The 20,057-nt window shown below is 45.7% G+C and overlaps 1 protein-coding gene and 1 long non-coding RNA gene across 2 annotated transcripts; one reads left to right on the top strand and one right to left on the bottom strand.

Annotated features, from left to right (window-relative positions):
• Positions 1–276: 276 nt before the first annotated feature.
• Rnf183 (ring finger protein 183) lies at positions 277–7,608 on the bottom strand. The gene is made up of 3 exons (XM_021159196.2): positions 7,394–7,608; positions 3,252–3,333; positions 277–1,313 (listed from the first exon to the last, which is right to left on the bottom strand). Exon 3 carries the CDS (start codon positions 1,269–1,271, stop codon positions 699–701), a length of 573 nt encoding a protein of 190 aa, XP_021014855.1. The 5' UTR covers positions 1,272–1,313; positions 3,252–3,333; positions 7,394–7,608; the 3' UTR covers positions 277–698.
• On the top strand, positions 7,486–17,124 carry LOC115030898 (uncharacterized). Its single transcript, XR_003836496.2, has 3 exons — positions 7,486–7,596; positions 11,690–11,877; positions 17,006–17,124. It is a non-coding gene; the product is annotated as an uncharacterized LOC115030898 (long non-coding RNA).
• The last annotated feature ends 2,933 nt before the right edge of the window (positions 17,125–20,057 follow it).

Genomic DNA, 20,057 nt, shown 5'->3' with positions numbered 1-20,057 from the left:
AACTATGGAACAAGGCTCTATCTGTCCTGCACACACTGACCAGGAGGAATAGAGACCGTTAGCTCAACCCCAAGTTCTTCCCAATCACCCTGGCTTCCTTCACCTTTACATTCATCTCTTCACTCCATCTGAAGACATCACCCTGTACACCCTCCCTTCCCCTGAGGGTGTTCACCTACCACCTCTGGACCATTCTGTCTTTTCTTCCCTCTCAGTCTGCCCAGTAAAGGTTGTGGAAGGAAAAAAAAAATCAATTACTTAAAGAATGCAGGCTAGCTTTACTGGAAACGGTGGCAAGAATCAGGAAAGGCTGAAAGGGGAGACAAGCACGTGGGCCCACAGAATTGAAACACTTTCCAGAATTATCAGCAACACACAAACAGCTCAACACTGCTCCAGTGAAAGAGGCTCCGAGCTCTCTCAACTAGTTGGATGTCTGGGTGGTGCAGTCCAGCCCTTTGGCACAACTGTAGCCATAGAACTGCTTCTCTACCCTCTGTGAACCCGTAGTTTATGATCAGGTCCCTGGTCCTTTAGCTCTTCTCTTCCTGTTGGGCCGTCTCTGTTCTCCAAGATAAACCTAGCAGCCCCCTAGGCTGTAAAATGAGCAAGAACGGTAACACCAATGGTTTCGCAATAGTCCTCGGTCCAGCAACCACTGAGAAAGGCTCTGTTCCTTGTCCTGGAACACAGAGTGCTCACCCCATGCCCCAAAAGAACTGCTTAGTCCAAAAGATGGAGAAGATGAGCAGCAGGGTGACACTGAGGATGACAGCCATTAGATAGGCGAAGATCCGGAAATGAGGGTTGCGGACACACTCTCTGAGAGAGTAGTGACTGGGGATGGGCACCGGCCTGGTGTCAGGGGCTGTGTCCTGAGGGAGCCCAGTCTGGCTCCCAGGCTCAGCGCCAAGGTCCAGGGTGTAGACCCGAGGCTGACGCAGGAAGTAGCGGCTCTTGGGCTGGTCCTTGAGACAGAGCTGGTGGCCCTCCAGGATGACATGGTGGGGCTCTAGGCGGAGCAGGGTCAGCATGGCAGTGTCTGTAGGCAAGTCAGTGACTGGCTGCCCTGAAGCCAGCACGGTGGGCTGACGACAGAGTGGGCAGAGCAAGCGGCGCCTGGCTGGGGTCACCAGGCTGATGTGGGCCAGGCATTCCACACAGAAGGAGTGACAGCAGTCTAGCACTTTGGGGGTGTGGAATGTGTTGTTGAAAGGGTTCCAGCAGACGGGACACTCGGCTCTGAGCTCCTGGCCCTGTGGTTCGCTCATCCTCTGATCACATACAGGGAGCCGGGACCTCACGAGGATGCCCTGTTAGGAGGGAGAAAGAAAGTATACCCATGGAGTGCTGCTGTCCCTGGACTTGGTCTGCAGCTCTCAGTTCTGAGAGGATAAAAGCTATCCACCCACATGTCACAGGTGGAGGAATGTATGTCTGAAAGCATTTTGTCCAAGAGCATCCAGGCCTGGGTCACAGACTCACGTCTGACGCTACACAGCTGCCCACCGCCCAGGGTGGAGGACTGAGCAACCCTATTGGTTACCTTTCTAGCAGCACCGGAATGAGAAGGCAGTGGAAGGAACAGCGCTGGGGCTTTGGGGATGCTAAAAATGTAGCCTATGATCCCCGCATTTGCTCTAGGCTGCCTTGGCTCTACCGAGCAAGAGAGAACAACTCATTCAGTGAGTTTTGCTAAAGAACAGGTGCTTCCTTCCCTGCAAACTCAAGTCCCTGACTAGAGCAGAGATGGGCTCTGTCCCTCCTCTGGAGACAAATGCCAGCCCCCTCTCTGCTCTTTCCTTTGGGGCCAGTGGCCAGCTCTTCACACTCAACTGACTAGTCCTGGTCCTGGTGAACAGTTCTTGAGAAGACTCCCCTCCTCAGCCCCCCAGACCAGCTCTGTGTGTCTCTTCCTAGTTCTCTGCCTCCCCTGTTTCCTCCCACTTTCTCCCAACACCCACCTGGGTTTCTGCGAATTGTAGGAGGGGAATCAGAAAGACCACTCTGAAGGGTCAGAGTTCCCCGTCTCTCCCTCTCCTGAATCCGCCTAGCTTTGGGAAACTGCCACTTTGCCACCAACCCCAGGGCCGTTTCCATGACAGCATGCTCACAGCACCTGCAGCTGCCAGGTGGCCCTGGCTGCAGCCTCAACACACTTGCCTGGAGTCAAGGCCAGAGTGGTGCCTGGGAGACCCAAATGAGACACACAGAGAAGCAGTCATGAATCCCCCCTAACAGACAACCCCCCCTCCCCAGATACACACAGTTGAATGTAGATACAGGTCCAAAGGTGGCCCCTTTCATTCCTGAAATCACCAGATTGGAAAGGAAAGGGTGACAGTTTCCTCCTCCTAGATCACCATGAGGACAAGTCTTCTGGGTCTCCTCTCTCTTGGGCCCTCGTTTCTTTTCTGAAAGGCTGGCATCTCCTTGTGCACAGGAGCTGCCTGCCATATGCTACGCTTGCTACACACACCTGAAGGATCTGACGACCAAATTCCCCAAAGCCTGTTTCTCACCTCCTCTTTTAACTTGGTAGCTGCAGCCAAAATAGGCAACCCTTTAGGACAGGGACAGTCAACAGTCCCAGAGCGACCATTTGGCCAGCCTTGAAGAGAAGCATTCTGTCTCTGCTTCCTCATTTAAAGCGGAAACTCTTAACTTTTATCTCTTGCGTATTTTGTTCACTTAAATTATTTGAGGAGCTGAGTTGCTGTCAGGGGGACGAGGGTGGGGATGTCCTTAAAACTACTTCTCCATGGAAACCATTCGCTTTACGTGGGAACTGGAAGTGATTCCGTCTAGTTACAACACCGGGGGTGACACTGGGACGTGTTTTTGGAATTCTACAGTTACAAACACAGTCCACCTGCAAGGTATGTGGAAAGAGCTAAATAGAAAGTATTCCTGTTTCCTCTGAGATTCCTCGCGTCAGTAAAGACCCAGGAACTGTGTAAGGGAAGATTTCAGGGTAGTTCCAGTTCCTTAGAGAACTTATGGGATGCTCTATACCCTGACCAAATTGATGCCTGAAGCAAAACCTGTGTCCACTTTTACCCTGGGCCTCCTGGCTTTATCTACATCTTAGTCTCTGCTCTAAAGATGAAGCTCTGAAAATGTTTCATTTTCAAGGAAATGATATTCAGGGAGAGATGGTACAGCCATAACCAAAGCAAGGAGGGCCACTAGGATTTGTGCAGATGCCCCATGCAATGAGCTGTTCACCTACCCAGTCACTGAGTGCTTACCACATGCCAGGTGCTGTACCAGGTACTGAAAGATAGAGGGGAATAAAATTGACCTTCTCTTTTCTCTCATGACATTCATAGGCTGTTGAGGCAAAAACAGTATCTCATGAGTAATGAGAAACAAAGAAATAACAGATCTCACTATAATATATACTGTATGTGTATATCTTTCATTATAATACATACCATATACATTATATACCTTTATTTTAGTAAAAGAATGTGCCATCTCACCTAATGAAATACATGACTTTAATTAGTGTAATAAAGAATAAAAATGGAAGCTTTCTCCAAAGAGGTGATGTGATTGCTAACACAGTCTTGAAAAGAACCAGCCAGACAGAGTGAGGGAAGAGCACGCCAGCCCAGAGGTGAGTTCTGCCAGTATGAGGAAGTGAAAGGCAGATGGCTGAAGGGCTGGGGAAAGCAAGAGTCCAAAGTGCTCACAGCAAAGGCAGGAGGGAAAGTCTGTTAAGTCCCAAAACTCATTTGAGTTTTATTGATGGGGTATAACTCATCCTTGACTTATTTTCATTTGTTTTTAATTTGAGGTAGTTTCTTATGTTACAGCTTAGACTGCCTTGAACTTGCTGTTTGTCCAGCCTGGGCTTGTGGAAATGTAGGTCAGTTATGGCTACAACAGCTAGTTCAAGTGTATAATGGTGCTGTCTGATATAGGTCAGGTGAGAGACACACAATGAACATCTGAAAACATGTTCAGCATCCTTAGCCTCAGGAAAATGTAAATGAACAGTCTATTGAGATCTGAGTGGCTATCAATAAAACAAAGAACAGTGACAAGGTGTCCATTCAGGTGATATGTGAGAAATTTGCCACCAAGTCTGATGACCTGAGTTCCAGTCCTTGGACCCACATAGTAGAAGAAAAGAACCACCTTCCATAAGTTGTTGGATCCCCTGAGACTGGAGTTACAAGCGGTTGTGAGCCACCATGTACTGGTTATCAAACCTGGGTCCTCTGGGACAAGCAACCAATGCTCTTATACCCCGAGCCGTCTTTACAGCACTGATGCTTAAAGTCTTTAAGAAGGCTAAAACATCCAAGAGTCCACATTGTCATTTCATACAACTCTAGGCTAACCCAAAATATATAATCCATAATGAATATATGGAGGACGTAGGGGTAAATAGAGAGGGCAACTGGAGGAGAAGGAAATATCACATGCTTCTCATATGTGGAATGGAAACACATATGATATAAGAAGGCACGTGTGATATAGGAAGGGGACCAACAAAGGAGATGAGAGGGGAGGTAGGAAGGGCAGTGAGGGGATGAGTCAGCAAAGTGCAATGATGAGTCAGCAAACTACAAAGATCTGTGAGCGTGACATGATAAAGCATGTCATTTCATAAACTAGCTATAAAATTTTAATTTAAAGAGAAAAAAAAAAGAAAGGAAGGAAGGAAGAACGAAAGAAAGAGAGAGAGAGAGAGAGGAAGGAAGGAAAGAAGGAAGGAAGGAAGGAAGAAAGAAAGAGAGAGAGAGAGAGGAAGGAAGGAAGGAAGGAAGGAAGGAAGGAAGGAAGGAAGGAAGGAAGGAAGGAAGGAAGGAAGGAAGGGAGAGAGAGAGAGAGAGAGAGAAAGAAATAATGAGGGTGGCCTGAAAAACACCGTCAGAGACAGACATGCACATACAGTTCTCTGGAAGGTGGTTTGTATTGTTACAGAAGATGGATGTAAGGAAGATATTCTGTAGTCTTTAAAATGATGTGATAGAACATTTCTTATTATGGAGTGTGTCTAGGATAAAATGTTATTAGGTATTAAAGATTCAGTGACAAAACAATCACAACATAATCTACTTTAAAAAACACACTGCACTGTGGGAAAATATCTCCCGGAAGATAAAAAACCAAATGTTTTTTGTTGTTTGTTTGTTTGCTTGCTTGCTTGAGGCAGGGTCTCAAGCCCTGACTATGTAGACCAGGCTGGCCTCAAACTCAGTGATCAGCTCTCCTCTGCTTCCCAAGTTCTAGGCTTAATAGTGTGTGCTAGCACTCCTAGAAAGAACTAAATGTCAACAGTGGTTATCAATGTGGGCAAAACCATCCATTCAGATTATTGCTACAGCTTTTGTCTTTAATTTTATTACTTGAAAATGTTAACTTTGGGGTTGACGGGAGTGAGCAGGGCCAGAGGAAGCAGAGGTCCTGAATTCAATTCCCAGCAAGCACATGATGGCTCACAACCATCTGTACAGCTACAGTGTACCCATATACATAAAATAACTAAATAAATCTTTAAAAGAAAATGTTAACTTTGGGGTTGGAGAGATGGCTCAGCAGTTAAGAGTTCTGGCTGCCCTTCCAGAGGACCTGGATACAATTCCCAGTGTCCACATGGTGGCTCACAGCTGTCTGTATCTCTAGCTCCACAGGGTTCAACATACTCACACAGATATACATGCAGGTACAACATCAATGCATAAATAAAATAAGTTATTTTTTTAAAAAAGAAAATGTTGGGGCTAGAGACATGGCTCAGAGGTTAAGAGCACTGACTGCAGCCGGGCGGTGGTGGCGCACGCCATTAATCCCAGCACTTGGGAGGCAGAAGCAGGCGGATTTCTGAGTTCGAGGCTAGCCTGGTCTACAGAGTGAGTTCCAGGACAGCCAGGGCTACACAGAGAAACCCTGTCTCGGGAAAAAAAAAAAAAAGCACTGACTGCTCCTCCAGAGGTGCTGAGTTCAAATCACAGTAACCACATGAAAGGGATCTGATGCTCTCTTCTGATGTGTCTGTAAACATCTACAGTGTACATATATATAAATACATATATATGTGTGTGTGTGTGTGTATGTGTGTGTGTGTGTGTGTATATATATATATATATATATATATATGGGTTTTTTTTTTAATGTTAACCTTGGGGGCTGGAGAGATGGCTCAGTGGTTAAGAGCACCGACTACTCTTCCAGAGGTCCTGAGTTCAATTCCCAGCAACCACATGGTGGCTCACAACCATCTGTAATGGGATCTGATGCCCTCTTCTGGTGTGTCTGAAGACAGTGACAGTGTACTCATATACATAAAATAAATAAATAATTTTAAAAAAGAAAGTGGTTGGGATAATAAAGGGGAAATTTTCCCTTTTTTAAAAATATTTATTCATTATATGTAAGTACACTGTAGCTGTTTTCAGACACACCAGCAGAGGGCGTCAGATCCCATTACAGATGGTTGAGAGCCACCATGTGGTTTCTGGGATTTGAACTCAGGATCTCTGGAAGAGCAGTCAGTGCTCTTAACCGCTGAGCCATCTCTCCAGCCTTTTTTTTTTTTTTTTTAAGTTAACCTTATTCCAGTCAACTTGTCTCGCTATCCTTAAAGATCTCCCTTCATCACCCTAGATCAGACCTACATTCTCTGAGGTTTCATGGCCATAGCTCTAAATGGATGTTCAATAAAAAAAAGATGGTAACGGTTGCTTGGGTCCTTCTCTCAGGAGCTTCTCTCAGACACCCACTGCACAGAGTTCAGTGTCTCTAGGAGACCAAGACGCCAGTGATTTACAGGCCCCAGCTTCCTGCAGAACAGCTCAGCATCAGTAAATTCTAAACACCTCCCTGCAGTCATCATTAACAGAAACTTGTCTATAGCATCTGCCCACCCCTATGTTTTCAGCATCCCGACAGCAAGCTGGAGAACTGGCATCCAGACCAAAAGGGCTGGGTCTTGCTAGAAGCTGTGTATGGTAACCTTTAGAGGACATCTTTGCCTTTTACAAACTGTTTCCATTTTCATGAGGCCATTTGCTTGGCTAAACCCAGAAACAAGAATAGACCAGGGAGTGAAAAGTCTCACCAATTTGTGCTGATATGACTCAATGGCTTCACTTCTCCGCACCCTGCTTCCCTCTGTTGAGGAAGCCCAAGACCCCTTCTTACTATTTCTGTGAGGGAGAAGCCACCCTCACTCAGTATACCACACAGTACACAAGTTCAAATGATTCTATAAATACCTACAAGCTAGGTGGGAAAACCCAGGCTCAGAATGTAAAGTGACTTGGGCACCAGCTTCAGAGCCGGAGAGGCCCAGCTTGAAAATTGACCCAGAAGCCTGCCTCCTAGGCCAGAGTTCACACCAAAAAGCACACCTGCTCCTCCCTCTCCCACTCCTTACCAGCTTCGGCCAGCTTCTTCCTCTCTCAGCCCAGCCTTGAGGCAGGTTGCTTTGGCTTCCTCGCTGGCTTCCAGGTTGCTGGGAGCCAGCCTCTTTTGCATGGGTCTCCCCAGCTCTTGATCCACTCTCTGGCTGGCTTTCTTCTTCCCTCCTCGGATGACTTTGGAACTCTGCATATACAAAAGACCTGGACATTTGCTTTTGTGAGTCACCCCTGCTTTCTCTGAGCTGGCAGGAGGAAGTCCACTCATCCTTGCAAGCTTCTGTTCTAGAAAGGGAGGGGCCCTAGCCTTTTTACCCTGGGCTGACCTGTCTGCACTCACACTTATCCTGGCTTTGGTGGGAAGGTAGGAGATCCCTTAAACCAGATACATGGCTACTCTGAGCCCTTGCGATGAAGGCACACCAAAGCAGATAACCCAGCAGAGAGAGAGAGACAGAGACAGAGAGAGACAGAGACAGAGACAGACTGAGGACAGAGTGAGGCCTGGTAAGCATGAGCAGCAAGTGCCTGAATTCTTCAACAAGCCAGACATCGACCTGCTAGGTATCCAGAGTCAGTGGCTTCTGAATCAATACAGGTAGTGGGGACAGGACTTCACTTCTCCAAGCCTTGAGTTCCTCACCTGCAGCTGCGGGGAGAAATCCAGCTTCCTTGTGGGGTGCAACTAGGGAGACAGTTCAGTGGTCAGAGTACTTGCTATGCGAGCACAAGAACCTGCATTCAAATCCCAAACATTCATGGAAAAACCTGGGCATGCATGCCTGTAGCTCCAGCGCTGGAGGGGGTGAAGGGTGGAGACTGGCAGGTCCTGGGAGCCTGGCAGCCAGCCTAGCCCAAGCAGCAGGCTTCCAGTTTGACAAAAGACTCTGCCTCAAAGAAATACAGCAGAAACATCTGACAGTCTCCTCTGGGTGCTACACGCATGCCCATGTGTAAGTTCACACACACACTTACCTACTCAGACTGCAGAGTAAAGGAGATAATATCTACAAGTGTTACTACACAGTAAACGGCACGCAGAATCACAGTAGGGGTGAGTTAGAACTGTATTATTATTATCACTATAGCGTGACCAGGTAAAGAGTGAAAAATGCAAATGAAGCACACACATAGAAGTTCTTTTTTTTTGTTTTTGTTTTTTTTGTTTTTGTTTTTTTTTGAGACAGGGTTTCTCTGTGTAGCCCTGGCTGTTCTGGAACTCACTTTGTAGACCAGGCTGGCCTCAAACTCAGAAATCTGCCTGTCTCTGCCTCCCAAGTGCTGGGATTAAAGGCATGCACCACGGTCACCCGGCTACATTTCATTTTTTTTTATTAGATATTTTCTTCATTTACATTTCAAATGCTATCTCAAAAGTCCCCTATACCCTCCCCATGCCCTACTCTCCAACCCATCCACTCCTGCTTCCTGGCCCTGGCCTGGCATTCCCCTGTACTGGGGCATATGATCTTCACAAGACCAAGGGCCTCTCCTCCCATTGATGGCCAACTAGGCCATCCTCTGCTACATATGCAACTAGAAACACAGTTCTGAGGGGTACTGGTTAGTTCATATTGTTGATCCTCCTATAGGGTTGCAGACCCCTTTAGCTCCTTTGGTATTTTCTCTAGCTCCTTCTTCAGGGGCCCACACATAGAAGTTCAAGTGAACTCTCTCCATAATCTGTACTATGGCCTAACCATCTTCCAAAATATATCTCACAAGCTCATTTTTTGCTGACATTTAAAATTAATTTTTAACTAGTGTTATTCTTTGTAGTTATAGTCCCCTTATATTTTTTAAAGATTTATTTATTTTACGTATGTGAGTAAACTGTACCTGTACAGATGGTTGTGAGTCTTTATGTGGTTGTTGGGGATTGAATTTTTAGGACCTCTGCTCACTCCAGTCGGCCCTGCTCACTCTGGTCAACTCTATTCGCTCAGTCCCTGCTTGCTCCGGCCCAAAGATTTCTTTATTATTATATATAAGTACACTGTAGCTGACTTCAGACACACCAGAAGAGGGTGTCAGATCTCACTGGGGTGGTTGTGAGCCACCACGTGGCTGCTGGGATTTGGACTCAAGACCTTTAGAAGAGCGGCCAGTGCTCTTACTCACCAAGTCATATCGTCAGCCCCCACCCCATTCTTTTAGTGTGGCTCTTGAATATACAGATATAAATTTATATATACACACCTATGTATATACATACATGCATATATGTCTGTATATAGCTATATATAATTGAGGATAAATTAAAGATTCTAGACCCCCCCCCCATTTGAACAGGAACATTCATGAAAAGCTTGACTGTGTAGTAAAAATTCTCTCTTCCCAGCAATGTTGTACTCAAAATTAGAGTATTTTGCGTATATTTTTAGTGTATGGTCTCAAAGATGTCTTGTGTGTGCACAAGCAAAATGGCTGGGTTCCTTATTTCTTCGCATCCTTTTATCCAATGTGCGAATTTTACAGCTATTCTAAATTTTGCTGCAAATACCCTTACTCACGAGCCTCATCATCATGAAAATGATGTCTTCATATTCAAAATGGCTTTATTGTTTCAGTGAATGACTGTGCCATCAATTATTTAACCACTTCACCAAGAGTCTAATCCTTTAATTCAATTTAAGTTTCATTGTTATTTTATATTTAAGACAGAATGTCCTGGCAACCCAGGCTGGTCTGAAACTCACTATGCTGCCAAGGCTGGCCCTCACCTGGTGACCTTCCCAACTTCACTTCCTACGTGCTGGAACAATGGGCATGGGCCATTACCATGGCCGAAACCTTTTAATTTTAAATATGTAAATACTGGCTGGAAAAATAAATGCAACAGGAATTATAGATTTTAGGTTAGCCTTGAGCTGTATGAAATGACACTGTGGACTTTGGGATGTTTTAGCCTTCTTAAAGACTTTAAGCATCAGTAGTGCTAGAGAGATAGCTTAGTGTTTTTTGTTTTTTCTTTTTTGTTTTTTCCAGAGCTGAGGACTGAACCCAGTGCTAGGCAAGCACTCTACCACTGAGCTAAATCCCCAACCCTAGATAGCTCACTATTTAAGAGCATTGGTTGCTTGTCCCAAAGGACCCAGGTTTGATAACCAGTTCCCACATGGTGACTCACAACCACTTGTAACTCCAGTCTCAGGGGATCCAGAGACTTCTTCTGTGCACTATGTGCACAGAAACACATACAAGCAAAACACCCATACATATAGAAATAAATAAGTTTTTAAAGACTTTAAGTTAAAGCAGGTAGTGCAGGTAAGAAATCAGTCAGGGCACTGCAAGAAGTGAAGTAAGTATAACATATGCCCAGACTCTTCTCTGGGCCACTTCTCTCTGGGTCACTTGTCGTCCTGAGAGTCAGCCGATCGTCTCTGTGTCTGTGGGTGGCCAGGCTAAGAAGTCCTTTGTCAACAGTGGAATTTTTTTTTTATCTGAGACCTACTCAGAAGAGAGGGTGGGGCATCTCAGGAACTTGAGAGTTAAATTAATTAGTTCATGCTTGGGGGGAGCAGGCCAGCCAGCTGGAAAAGTACCTGGCCTAAGCAGTACCTTGGAACCTGTGAACCAAGAGTCATAAGACTCGGTGGAGCACAGCCAAGATGCGGGGTGGGGGGCTGAGGAGGGATGGGTTTTCTGGGAAGGGATGGGAGGAAGGAAACAGGCAAAAGGGTAAAACATCACAACAGTGTTGTTACTGGAGGTGAGTTGTTCTGTATCATTTTGGTAAAAAGAATCAAGGCCAAATCTTCAAGGATCACTACCAACAAGAGCCAGTGGGGTCATAGTTACTCTAAGGTGAGCAGAAGTCTGTAAGTGATCCTAATAAACACATTGGTTTACCAAGACAGAGTTGGCTGTCTGGGGTGTCTTAGTCGTGTCCAAAAGCAACTTGGGGAGGAAAGAGATTATTTGGTTTATGCTTTCATAAGACTGTTTGTCACTGAAGGAAGTCAGGACAGGAACTCAAACAGGGCAGGAACCTGGAGGCAGGAGCTGATGCAGAGGCCACAGGTTATGGGGTTGCTGCTTACTGGCTTTCTCTTCATGTCTTGCTCAGCCTGCTTTCTTATAGAACCCGGAACCACCAGGCCAGGGATGGCACCATTCACAATGCGCTGGGCCTTCCCTATCAATCACTAATTAAGAAAACACCCTCCAGGCTTGCCTGCAGCCTGATCACATGGAGAAATTTCCTTGATCTGAGGCTCTTTCCTCTTCAATAAGTCTAGCTTGTGTCAGGTTGACATAAAGCTAGCCAACACACTGGAGTGAATAGGCATTTGTTCATGTCTCCCCAGGAAAAGTCATACGACACGAAAAAATGGCAGGAGAAGAGGCCGAATGCTAGCAAACAAATGTTCTGTCCAAATACCCTGTAAACAAATAACACGAAACAAGGCTCAGAGTAAAGCATTGGACCACTGACTGAAACACAGTGTGGACAGTCGGTTTGAGCATCCCATGATGGTGCCTGACCCTGATCTTGGTAAGTGCTTTAGAGAAAGTGGATTATCCTTAGCATTAAAATCTATTGCTGCAAAGCACAGCACTCACCTGGAAAGAGGCAGTTTACTGTGAGCCAGATATGAATGATCACAGCCCAGGAACGCAGACTCAAGTTATCCTGAATCGTATGCTCTGCCACTGAAGTGGTTACATAAGCTTCTTTTTAAAAAGATGTACACACACACACACACACACACACACACACACACACTCAGGAGCCCATGAAAGCCAGAAGAGGTCTTTGGATCCCCTGGAACCAGAGTTACAGGTCGTTATGAGCCACCATGTGGATACTGAAAATCCAGGTCCTCTTCAAGAGCAGAAAGTGCTCTTAACAGCCACCCCCTTCACACCACACACACACACAAAGCTTTTACTAGTTACAGAAAAGAAAAAGGCCATAAACCATCATCACATTTGCTAAATGCATAGGTGATGGCCGTGGGTAGATGGGCTACAGGAAGAGTAGGTTTCAGATGTTATCTGTGACAGACTTAAATTTTTGAATTGGTTGAAATGGTCTCCTAAAAATACATTTTAAGTTTTTACTGTTTGATCAGACACAGAAATGGGTAACAGATGACTAATAAGATAATTTTGACTCTGGGTCTGTGAGTTTAAACTTCTCATCAGGAAGTTCTGATTGGTCAATCACCCTTGAAGATACTTGAATCTAAGCATGGCTTTTCCCTGTTCCTGTAAAGACTTCCTGTCAGGTTCAAGTTCTGGACATTAGACAAAAGCCAGCAGTCGTCTGGAACTTGTGACACAGGTTCCCCTCTACCTAAGGAGCCAGTTCCTTATCATTGGCAGAAGGGACAAATGGCTGTGGTTCCTAATAGCATCCCAAAGTGCATGCTGGCCTCCAGGCTCACAGGCACCACAAACCCTAGCTAGCTCTTTAAACCTGCCAGCTCTCCCCATCCCTACTCTCCAGTCTCAGTCCAGTCTGTTGGCCACATTCAGTCTTATTATTTTCTCTTTATGTTTTGAACTCTTCCAGGTGCCTCTGACTGTTCTCTTCTCTCGTATCTACAATAAAAAACCTTCCACTTAACCATACCAGTTAATATAATATAACCAGTCTTGTTAGTCAGTGTATGCACCCTCCATATTGGATAATATTCTTCAGTTTACTAAAAACACCAACACCAGAAGAATGAACAACAACAGTATGTTAAGTTTTAGCATGAAATTTAATGAAAAAATCTTGATTTTTTTTCAGAGCTTGGGATATGGGAATTAAAGGTAAGGGTTGGGGGCTTCCAATGTTGCTATTTTACTTTACTCGTCGACTGTGTCAATTAAACAAAAGTTGGAAACTGATGCAATTCTATCTTCAAGCCCTTGCTAACCAAAGGCTGATCCAGATAGCCAGCCATTTAGTCCAGTTAATATGGATGCTAATTGTCAGAGCTGAGGGTGAAGCAGGTCTTGAATTTTCCTATCTTCCCCGAGGACAGTTCATCTGAGCTCTTGGGCACATGCTGTGCTCTCTTGTCCATGCTGTGTAGGCAGAATGTGGGATCCAGCCAAGCCATGAAGAGTGCAAGTCTCCTGAACATGCTGGCAGCTATGCTAGATACCCAGGACCTAGTGGGCAGATGGCCGGAGTCAGCCTTTGGGAACAGGAGTGTATCTATCTTCTGCTGTTCTTGTTGTGTTTTGGATGTGGAGAACTTATTTTGATTTCACAGGCTGATAAGTGGGACTTTGGACTTTGCATTTGCAGGAACAAATTAAGACTTTTGGGATGGACTTTGGAATGAGATTTGGGAATGCAGTGGTTGTATTTTATCTTGTGAGGAGGTAGGTGTAGAGTGCTGTGCTTTAGATAGGGCTTGTCCCCTACAAAGACAATCTTTGCCAATTGCCTGTGACAGTCCTGAGAGGTGGTGTCACCATTAAGAGGGGATTGGATCATTAAGAGGAGTATGGCTTCCTCTGTGTTGCAGATTCTTCCTAGAGAATGTGGGCTGTCACAGAGCAGCCCCAGCTGCCCATCCTCTCTCTAGTCAGCAGAAAGTCCTTTCTAGCAGCCTGCACCATTAACTGGAAATTCTTAACCTATTAATCACCTGGTCTCACGCATGCCATTATAGAAAACAGCAGGAGAAGTCTTTCCCTTGCACAAAGTTATGACATCAGCAATTTCTATGTCTGTGGGTCTCTGGGTGTGCAGGTTTGATGCCTCTCTCTAGGGCCTTCTGGATGTCACCTCTCTATGGCCATACACACCCTCTCTCATTTGTTCCCCTCTCTGTCACTGATGTTTAACTTTTACTGTAATATATACATCCAGTACTGAAAAATGATGAAACTCGGGTGAATATCTGTCTTAGTCAGGGTTTCTATTCCTGCACAAACATGACGACCAAGAAACAAGTTGGGGAGGAAAGGGTTTATTCAGCTTACACTTCCACATTGCTGTTCATCAGTAAAGGAAGTCAGGACTGGAACTCAAGCAGGTCAGGAAGCAGGAGCTGATGCAGAGGCCATGGAGGGATGTTACTTACTGGCTTGCTTCTCCCTGGCTTGCTCAGCTAGCTTTCTAATAGAACCCAGGGATGGCACCACCTACAAGAGACCCTCTTCCCTTGATTACTAATTGAGAAAATGCCCCACAGCTGGATCATGGAGGCACTTCTCCAACTGAAGCTCCTTTCTCTGTAATAACTCCAGCCTGTGTCAAGTTGACACACAAAACCAGCCAGTACAGATGTCAACAATTGTTGACATATGGCAAGCATATTCTCCAGAAGTGGTGAATTTCATAACTTGGCCCTGAGGACAACCCTATCACCATCTTCTCCATTCTGTAGATGAGAACATTAATGCACAAATTAAGCCACCCCTTGACTTTCAAAGCCACACTGCCTCTTGGAAGAAGGAAATAAGGTCACCTCAAATCCTACATGACACATCTGGGGATGTGTTAGCCCTCTGTCTCTTTTCTTTGTGTTTTTTTTTTTTTAAAGATTTATTTATTTATTACATGTAAGTACACTGTAGCTGTCTTCAGACACTCCAGAAGAGGGCGCCAGATCTCGTTACAGATGGTTGTGAGCCACCATGTGGTTGCTGGGATTAGAACTCTGGACCTTCGGAAGAGCAGTCGGGTGCTCTTACCCACTGAGCCATCTCACCAGCCCTCTTTGTGTTTTAAATATAGAAATATATTTTGTAAACTGCTGCCTCTATCACCTCTATGAACCATTTGGTAGCCATTTTTTTTTCACTTTGCCATTTTCTATATCATAAAGTCATGTAGGCTGGAAAGCCTTAACTTAAAAAAACAAAGGACAGTTGGACAGTGGTGGCACTTGCCTTTAATCCCAGCACTTGGGAGGCAGACACAGGCAGATTTCTGAGTTTGAGGCCAGCCTGGTCTACAGAGTGAGTTCCAGGACAGCCAGGGCTATACAGAGAAACCCTGTCTCAGAAAAAAAAAAAAACTAAAAAAACAAAACAACAAACAAACAAAGACCTTGAAGAGGCTGAAGAGAGAGCTCCAGGAGACTGCTGTTCAGTTCCCAGCACACACAGTGGGTCACAACTATTGGTAACTCCAGTTCCAAGGGTTCTGATACCACCTTCTGGCCTTTGTGGGCACTGCATGAATGCGGTACACTTCACATACCCACAAACAAAACATTCATACATCTTAAAAACAAATAAAGGTCTTGTTTTGGCTTAGTCTTTCCATACTATCCTGTTTGGTCAGTCTTTTCACTGTAAAAGCTATGTCTTTAAAAAAAAATGAAAAAAATGAAGGAAGGAAGAAGAAGGAAAGAAAGAAAAAACGAGAGAGAGAAAGAAAGAAAGAAAGAGAGAGAGAGAGAGAGAGAGAGGGAGGGAGGGAGGGAGGGAGGGAGGGAGGGAGGGAGGGAGGGAGGGAGGGAGGGAGGGAAGGAAGCAGGCAAGTCAAACAAAAGAAAGAAAAAGGTCAGCCAGGAGTTGGTGGCACATGCCTTTAATTGCAGCACTCAGGGAGCAGAGGCAGGTGGATCTCTGAGTTTGAGGCCAGCCTGCTCTACAGAGTGAGTTCCAGGATGGTCAGGGCTTTACAGAGAAACCCTGTTTAAACAAAACAACACACAAAAAAACCCAACAACAACAAAGAAATATGTATTTGCTGACCTGCACATAAAATAGGATGCAGAAATGCCAGCCATATTGTTACCTCTGGAGGGAGCCAGGTGGATGGCAGGCAGCAAGGACAGCGAGAATTCTCATGGCACTCTCTGCACTCTTGTGGATATGTGAATGTGTCATCTATTTAAAGGTAAGTTTACAAAATAAAGCTGATATAGCCCAATCACAAAACAAGTAAAGGCAGAAGCCAGTGGTGAGTTCACCTTCACACTCAACACCCAGATAAACCACAGTCAATATATTTTAGCTTTGTGAGATAGTCTGTCTTCATAGTCCCAGCTGTCCTAGAACTCACTATATAGATCAGCCTCAAATTACAGAGATCTACCTGCTGGGATTAAAGGCATGCATCACACCAGGTAGATTTTAAGTATGTGTGTGTGTGTGTGTGTGTGTGTGTGTGTACATGGCCTTATATGCACGAGTTCAGATGCTCATAGAGCAGAAGAGATCGTCCGGTTCCATTTCCAGGCAGTTGTGAGCTGCCTGAAGTGAGTGCTGGGATCTGAACCTGCAGCCAGTGCTCCTAACTGAATCATCTCTCCAGCCGCACTAGCAGTACTTTGTCTTTCCTCCATGACTTCATCTATGTATAGATTTATGGATTTATTTTTTCCACAGTGGAGTGTCGCTATGTGTGGCATTCCATTGTCTGTTTCTTACATAGGGTAAAACATGGGCAACATTCCCCATGACCTCACTTTAAACAGCTGCATGCATTTTAGTCACAAAAGTCAGCCAATTGCTAAAAGGTGATTTCCAGATGAAGTGGGGTGGGGGTGGGGGCCCATTGGACTGTAGAGCCAGGTGGCTCCAGTCTCCATCACCCAAAGCTGGGCTTTTCACTTGTCTCTGTGCAGGACTTAGAACTCCAGATCTGGAAGAATTAACATAGGGAATGAATTGGGTGTTCTGTGTGTAATGTTTAGATTCAATGTTACTTATTTCCATAGGCACAAACACTTCCTACCTGTCCCAGCCTCTTCAGCCTTCCCTTGAAACCACCATAAAACCATCAAAAGCAGAGGGCCTTGCCAGGAAAAACCATGCTGTGTCCAAGATCCTAGCTCAGCCTGCACCTACCACATGCCGTTGGACCTTGGGCATGCTGTTCTGCTGTAGAATGGAGATGCTAACCTCCATGCCATCTACCTTGGAGATATTTTCTTGGGAGATGCAAATGAGGTTGTAGCTGTGAGCCTGTAAAAATACAGGGCACTGTCTACACACCAGGATCTATTATGAATTCTGACCTCTTAACTGGAGGCATTAGAGACAAGAGTAGATGGCCAAGCCGGTTGGCCCAGCCTCTTTCTATTTTTGGCTCCTGAAGCTCACTCCCATGGAGCAGTCTTCAGCATCAGCACTTTTATTTCTATAATGGAGGGTTGTAAAGTTCAAAAACACGAAGGATGGCCAAAGGTGAAGAGCCGGAATGTCCCGCGCTGATTTTCCCGCCAGCAAGAAACAACGCGGCACACAAACAGGATCCTTCTGTAGCAAGCTTTAATGCGTCTTGAGAGGGAGAGCATCAGCTTCACAAGGCGGAGACCCCAAGCCCGAAAACCGCCTCCCTTATATAGGAGATTTCTCTCGCCTCGGACGTGGCGATTCCCTATAGGCCAAATTCTTGTCACCCGAGGTGACGTTGTCAGGCGGGCAACTGGCACCATGAACGGTTAATGCCAGCACATGCGCGGATCACTTGTTCATCTCCAGAGGCAGGCGATGTCGGTGCCATCTTATAATGGCGACGATGTGGGGTGGCGCCCCACATCTCCCCCTTTTCTATACAAAGGCAAGCCAGCCACCCATTCAAGGAGGGCGGAAGTAGAGGCCGAATCCCCAAAGATAATTTAAAAACAAAAGATATGTGCAGGGGTCTTGTCTAGGCTCTAGGTGGGACCCGACATACTCCTGACCGATCTCTCTGTCGTTTTTCTTGAGGAAGGGACACTAGGACAGGCAACCCTTTTCAAGACGGCATGCTTCCCAGAGAGAGCGGGGGTATTTCTCTGTGCGATGCTTAGCTCAACAACCCTCATGGGCTGCTCAAACCGGGCACTCATCCTCGTGCGACGCATAGAGATGCTGAGGGTGCAAGAGCTGCCTGGCCGGCGACCGGCTGCTAACATCTACTGCCGTTTTAGTGCCGCAAGCCAGACTTCCGCTGACCTTCCATGCTCTAAGGCCATGAGTGCCTGAGTTATCATAATTTTTTCTCTCTTGTTTTTACTATAAATTTTGCAAATTAGCCAAAGCATAAAGCCCAGTCCGAGGCAGAAAAATGCTCCAAACATTCCCACCCCCACCCACTCTTTAAAATAAGAAAATGCTGAAGAAATCCAGGAGGCGAGGCCTTTGGTGAGGGACAGGTCTAGGCGGGTGGAGTTGATTTGTAATATCGCTGTTCGGAGTTCCCGCAGGGTCTGGTCAAATTCAACTGTCCAATTCTGTAACAAATGCTGGGATAAAGCTTTAGAAAGATTAGCAGCCCGTGTGAAATTGTCATACTGTACAGAGGTCACACAAAGACCTGGCAATCTTCTTTCGCACCCTAATTGGGCAACTTGCCACAAAACATCTAATTGCTCTTGGACTAAATCTATGCGTTGATTCACTAGCAATAACCTGCCTTGAATCTGGGTATAAGCTAGATGTCCAGCCTCCATGGCCGTGGTCACCGTAGAGGACAATTTATTTATGGTGGCAGCCGACTGCACCGTGCCCGAAAGGGTCAGGGCCGAAGCAGTAACCGATGCTGTTACAGCGGTGGCTGCGATGATGCCCACAATTACGGCAGAAATTCCAAAATCTCTCCTTTCTCTGAATAATGCCATTGAACTTGGGGCCTCCACAGGAACAGGCACAAATCGGGGCAGGCGTGCTACCAGGGCCAAGGGGAACTCAGAAGCATTCCAGCACAGAACATAATAACATGGTTGCATCATACAATCAAGCTTATCGGAATTACTTGGCAAGGAAGCATTACTAACAATCTAAAGAAAAGGGGGCCATACGCATATTGGCATCCTGACCAAGGCAAAGGGGAATGCGAGTCCTCCTTTGCATGGCAGAACGGGGCCAACTTTGGTTGTCTGAGACCTTCAGAATAATTAGCCCAAATAATTCTGTAAAATTCCCGCCCCAATGTGTAGCATTTGTCCATCCATTAATAATATTTGACATAGATTGAGTATGTAACCCAATATAACTGGGCACCGTCCCATTGATGCTAAAGCATAGGCTACCCAGAAGGTAGTGAGTTCTATTATCCACTACTCGTTCTATTTGAGAATCCCAGGGCAAAAACGGAAGGCCTAATTCTTTATCAGTAGTAAACAAGCGAGGGAAAACTTGGGCGTTATACATCACCGGCATTGGAAGTGGGAAGGTTGACATGATTCCTCATCGAAACTCATGTGTCCTTATCGTTGGCGCTAGGGTTATCCACAGAAAGGTCAGGAGAATGATCATCTTCTTGGTTTATACTTCGTGTTAGCCGCTCCGGGATCCAAAAAGGATTTTGTTCACTCTGTGGAAAAACACAAACAGCTCCCCTGGATCTTATTAGGATAGGATCCGGGCCTTTCCATTGATTAGTCAACACATCCTTCCATTTTACCAATTCTTTTGGTCTCTTTGGTTCCGAGCAGTGGCGCTCTGCAGCGCTCCTTCCTGCATCGTCCAGGTTTAAGAAATTTAGAGTAAAGAGTGCCATGGATAGTGCCACTCTTGGGCCAGGGGGCAACTCTGTTATCGCTCCCCCTTTCTGTTTAAATAAATAGGATTTGAGCGTTCGATGAGCTCTTTCAATGATGCCTTGTCCTTGAGGGTTATAAGGAAGTCCAGTGATATGGGTCACCTGCATTTGTGCACAGAATTGTTTGAATTTATTTGAGGTATAAGCAGGTCCATTGTCTGTCTTAAGACATTTTGGTCTACCCCAGGCACTCCAGGCCTCGAGGCAATGTTGAATTACATGAAATGTCCTTTCTCCTGAAA

Source organism: Mus caroli, unplaced genomic scaffold (assembly GCF_978045245.1).
Source record: "Mus caroli unplaced genomic scaffold, Mus_caroli_1 scaffold_6, whole genome shotgun sequence".
NCBI lineage: Eukaryota > Metazoa > Chordata > Mammalia > Rodentia > Muridae > Mus > Mus caroli.
This window is presented reverse-complemented; position numbering and strand designations above follow the sequence as displayed.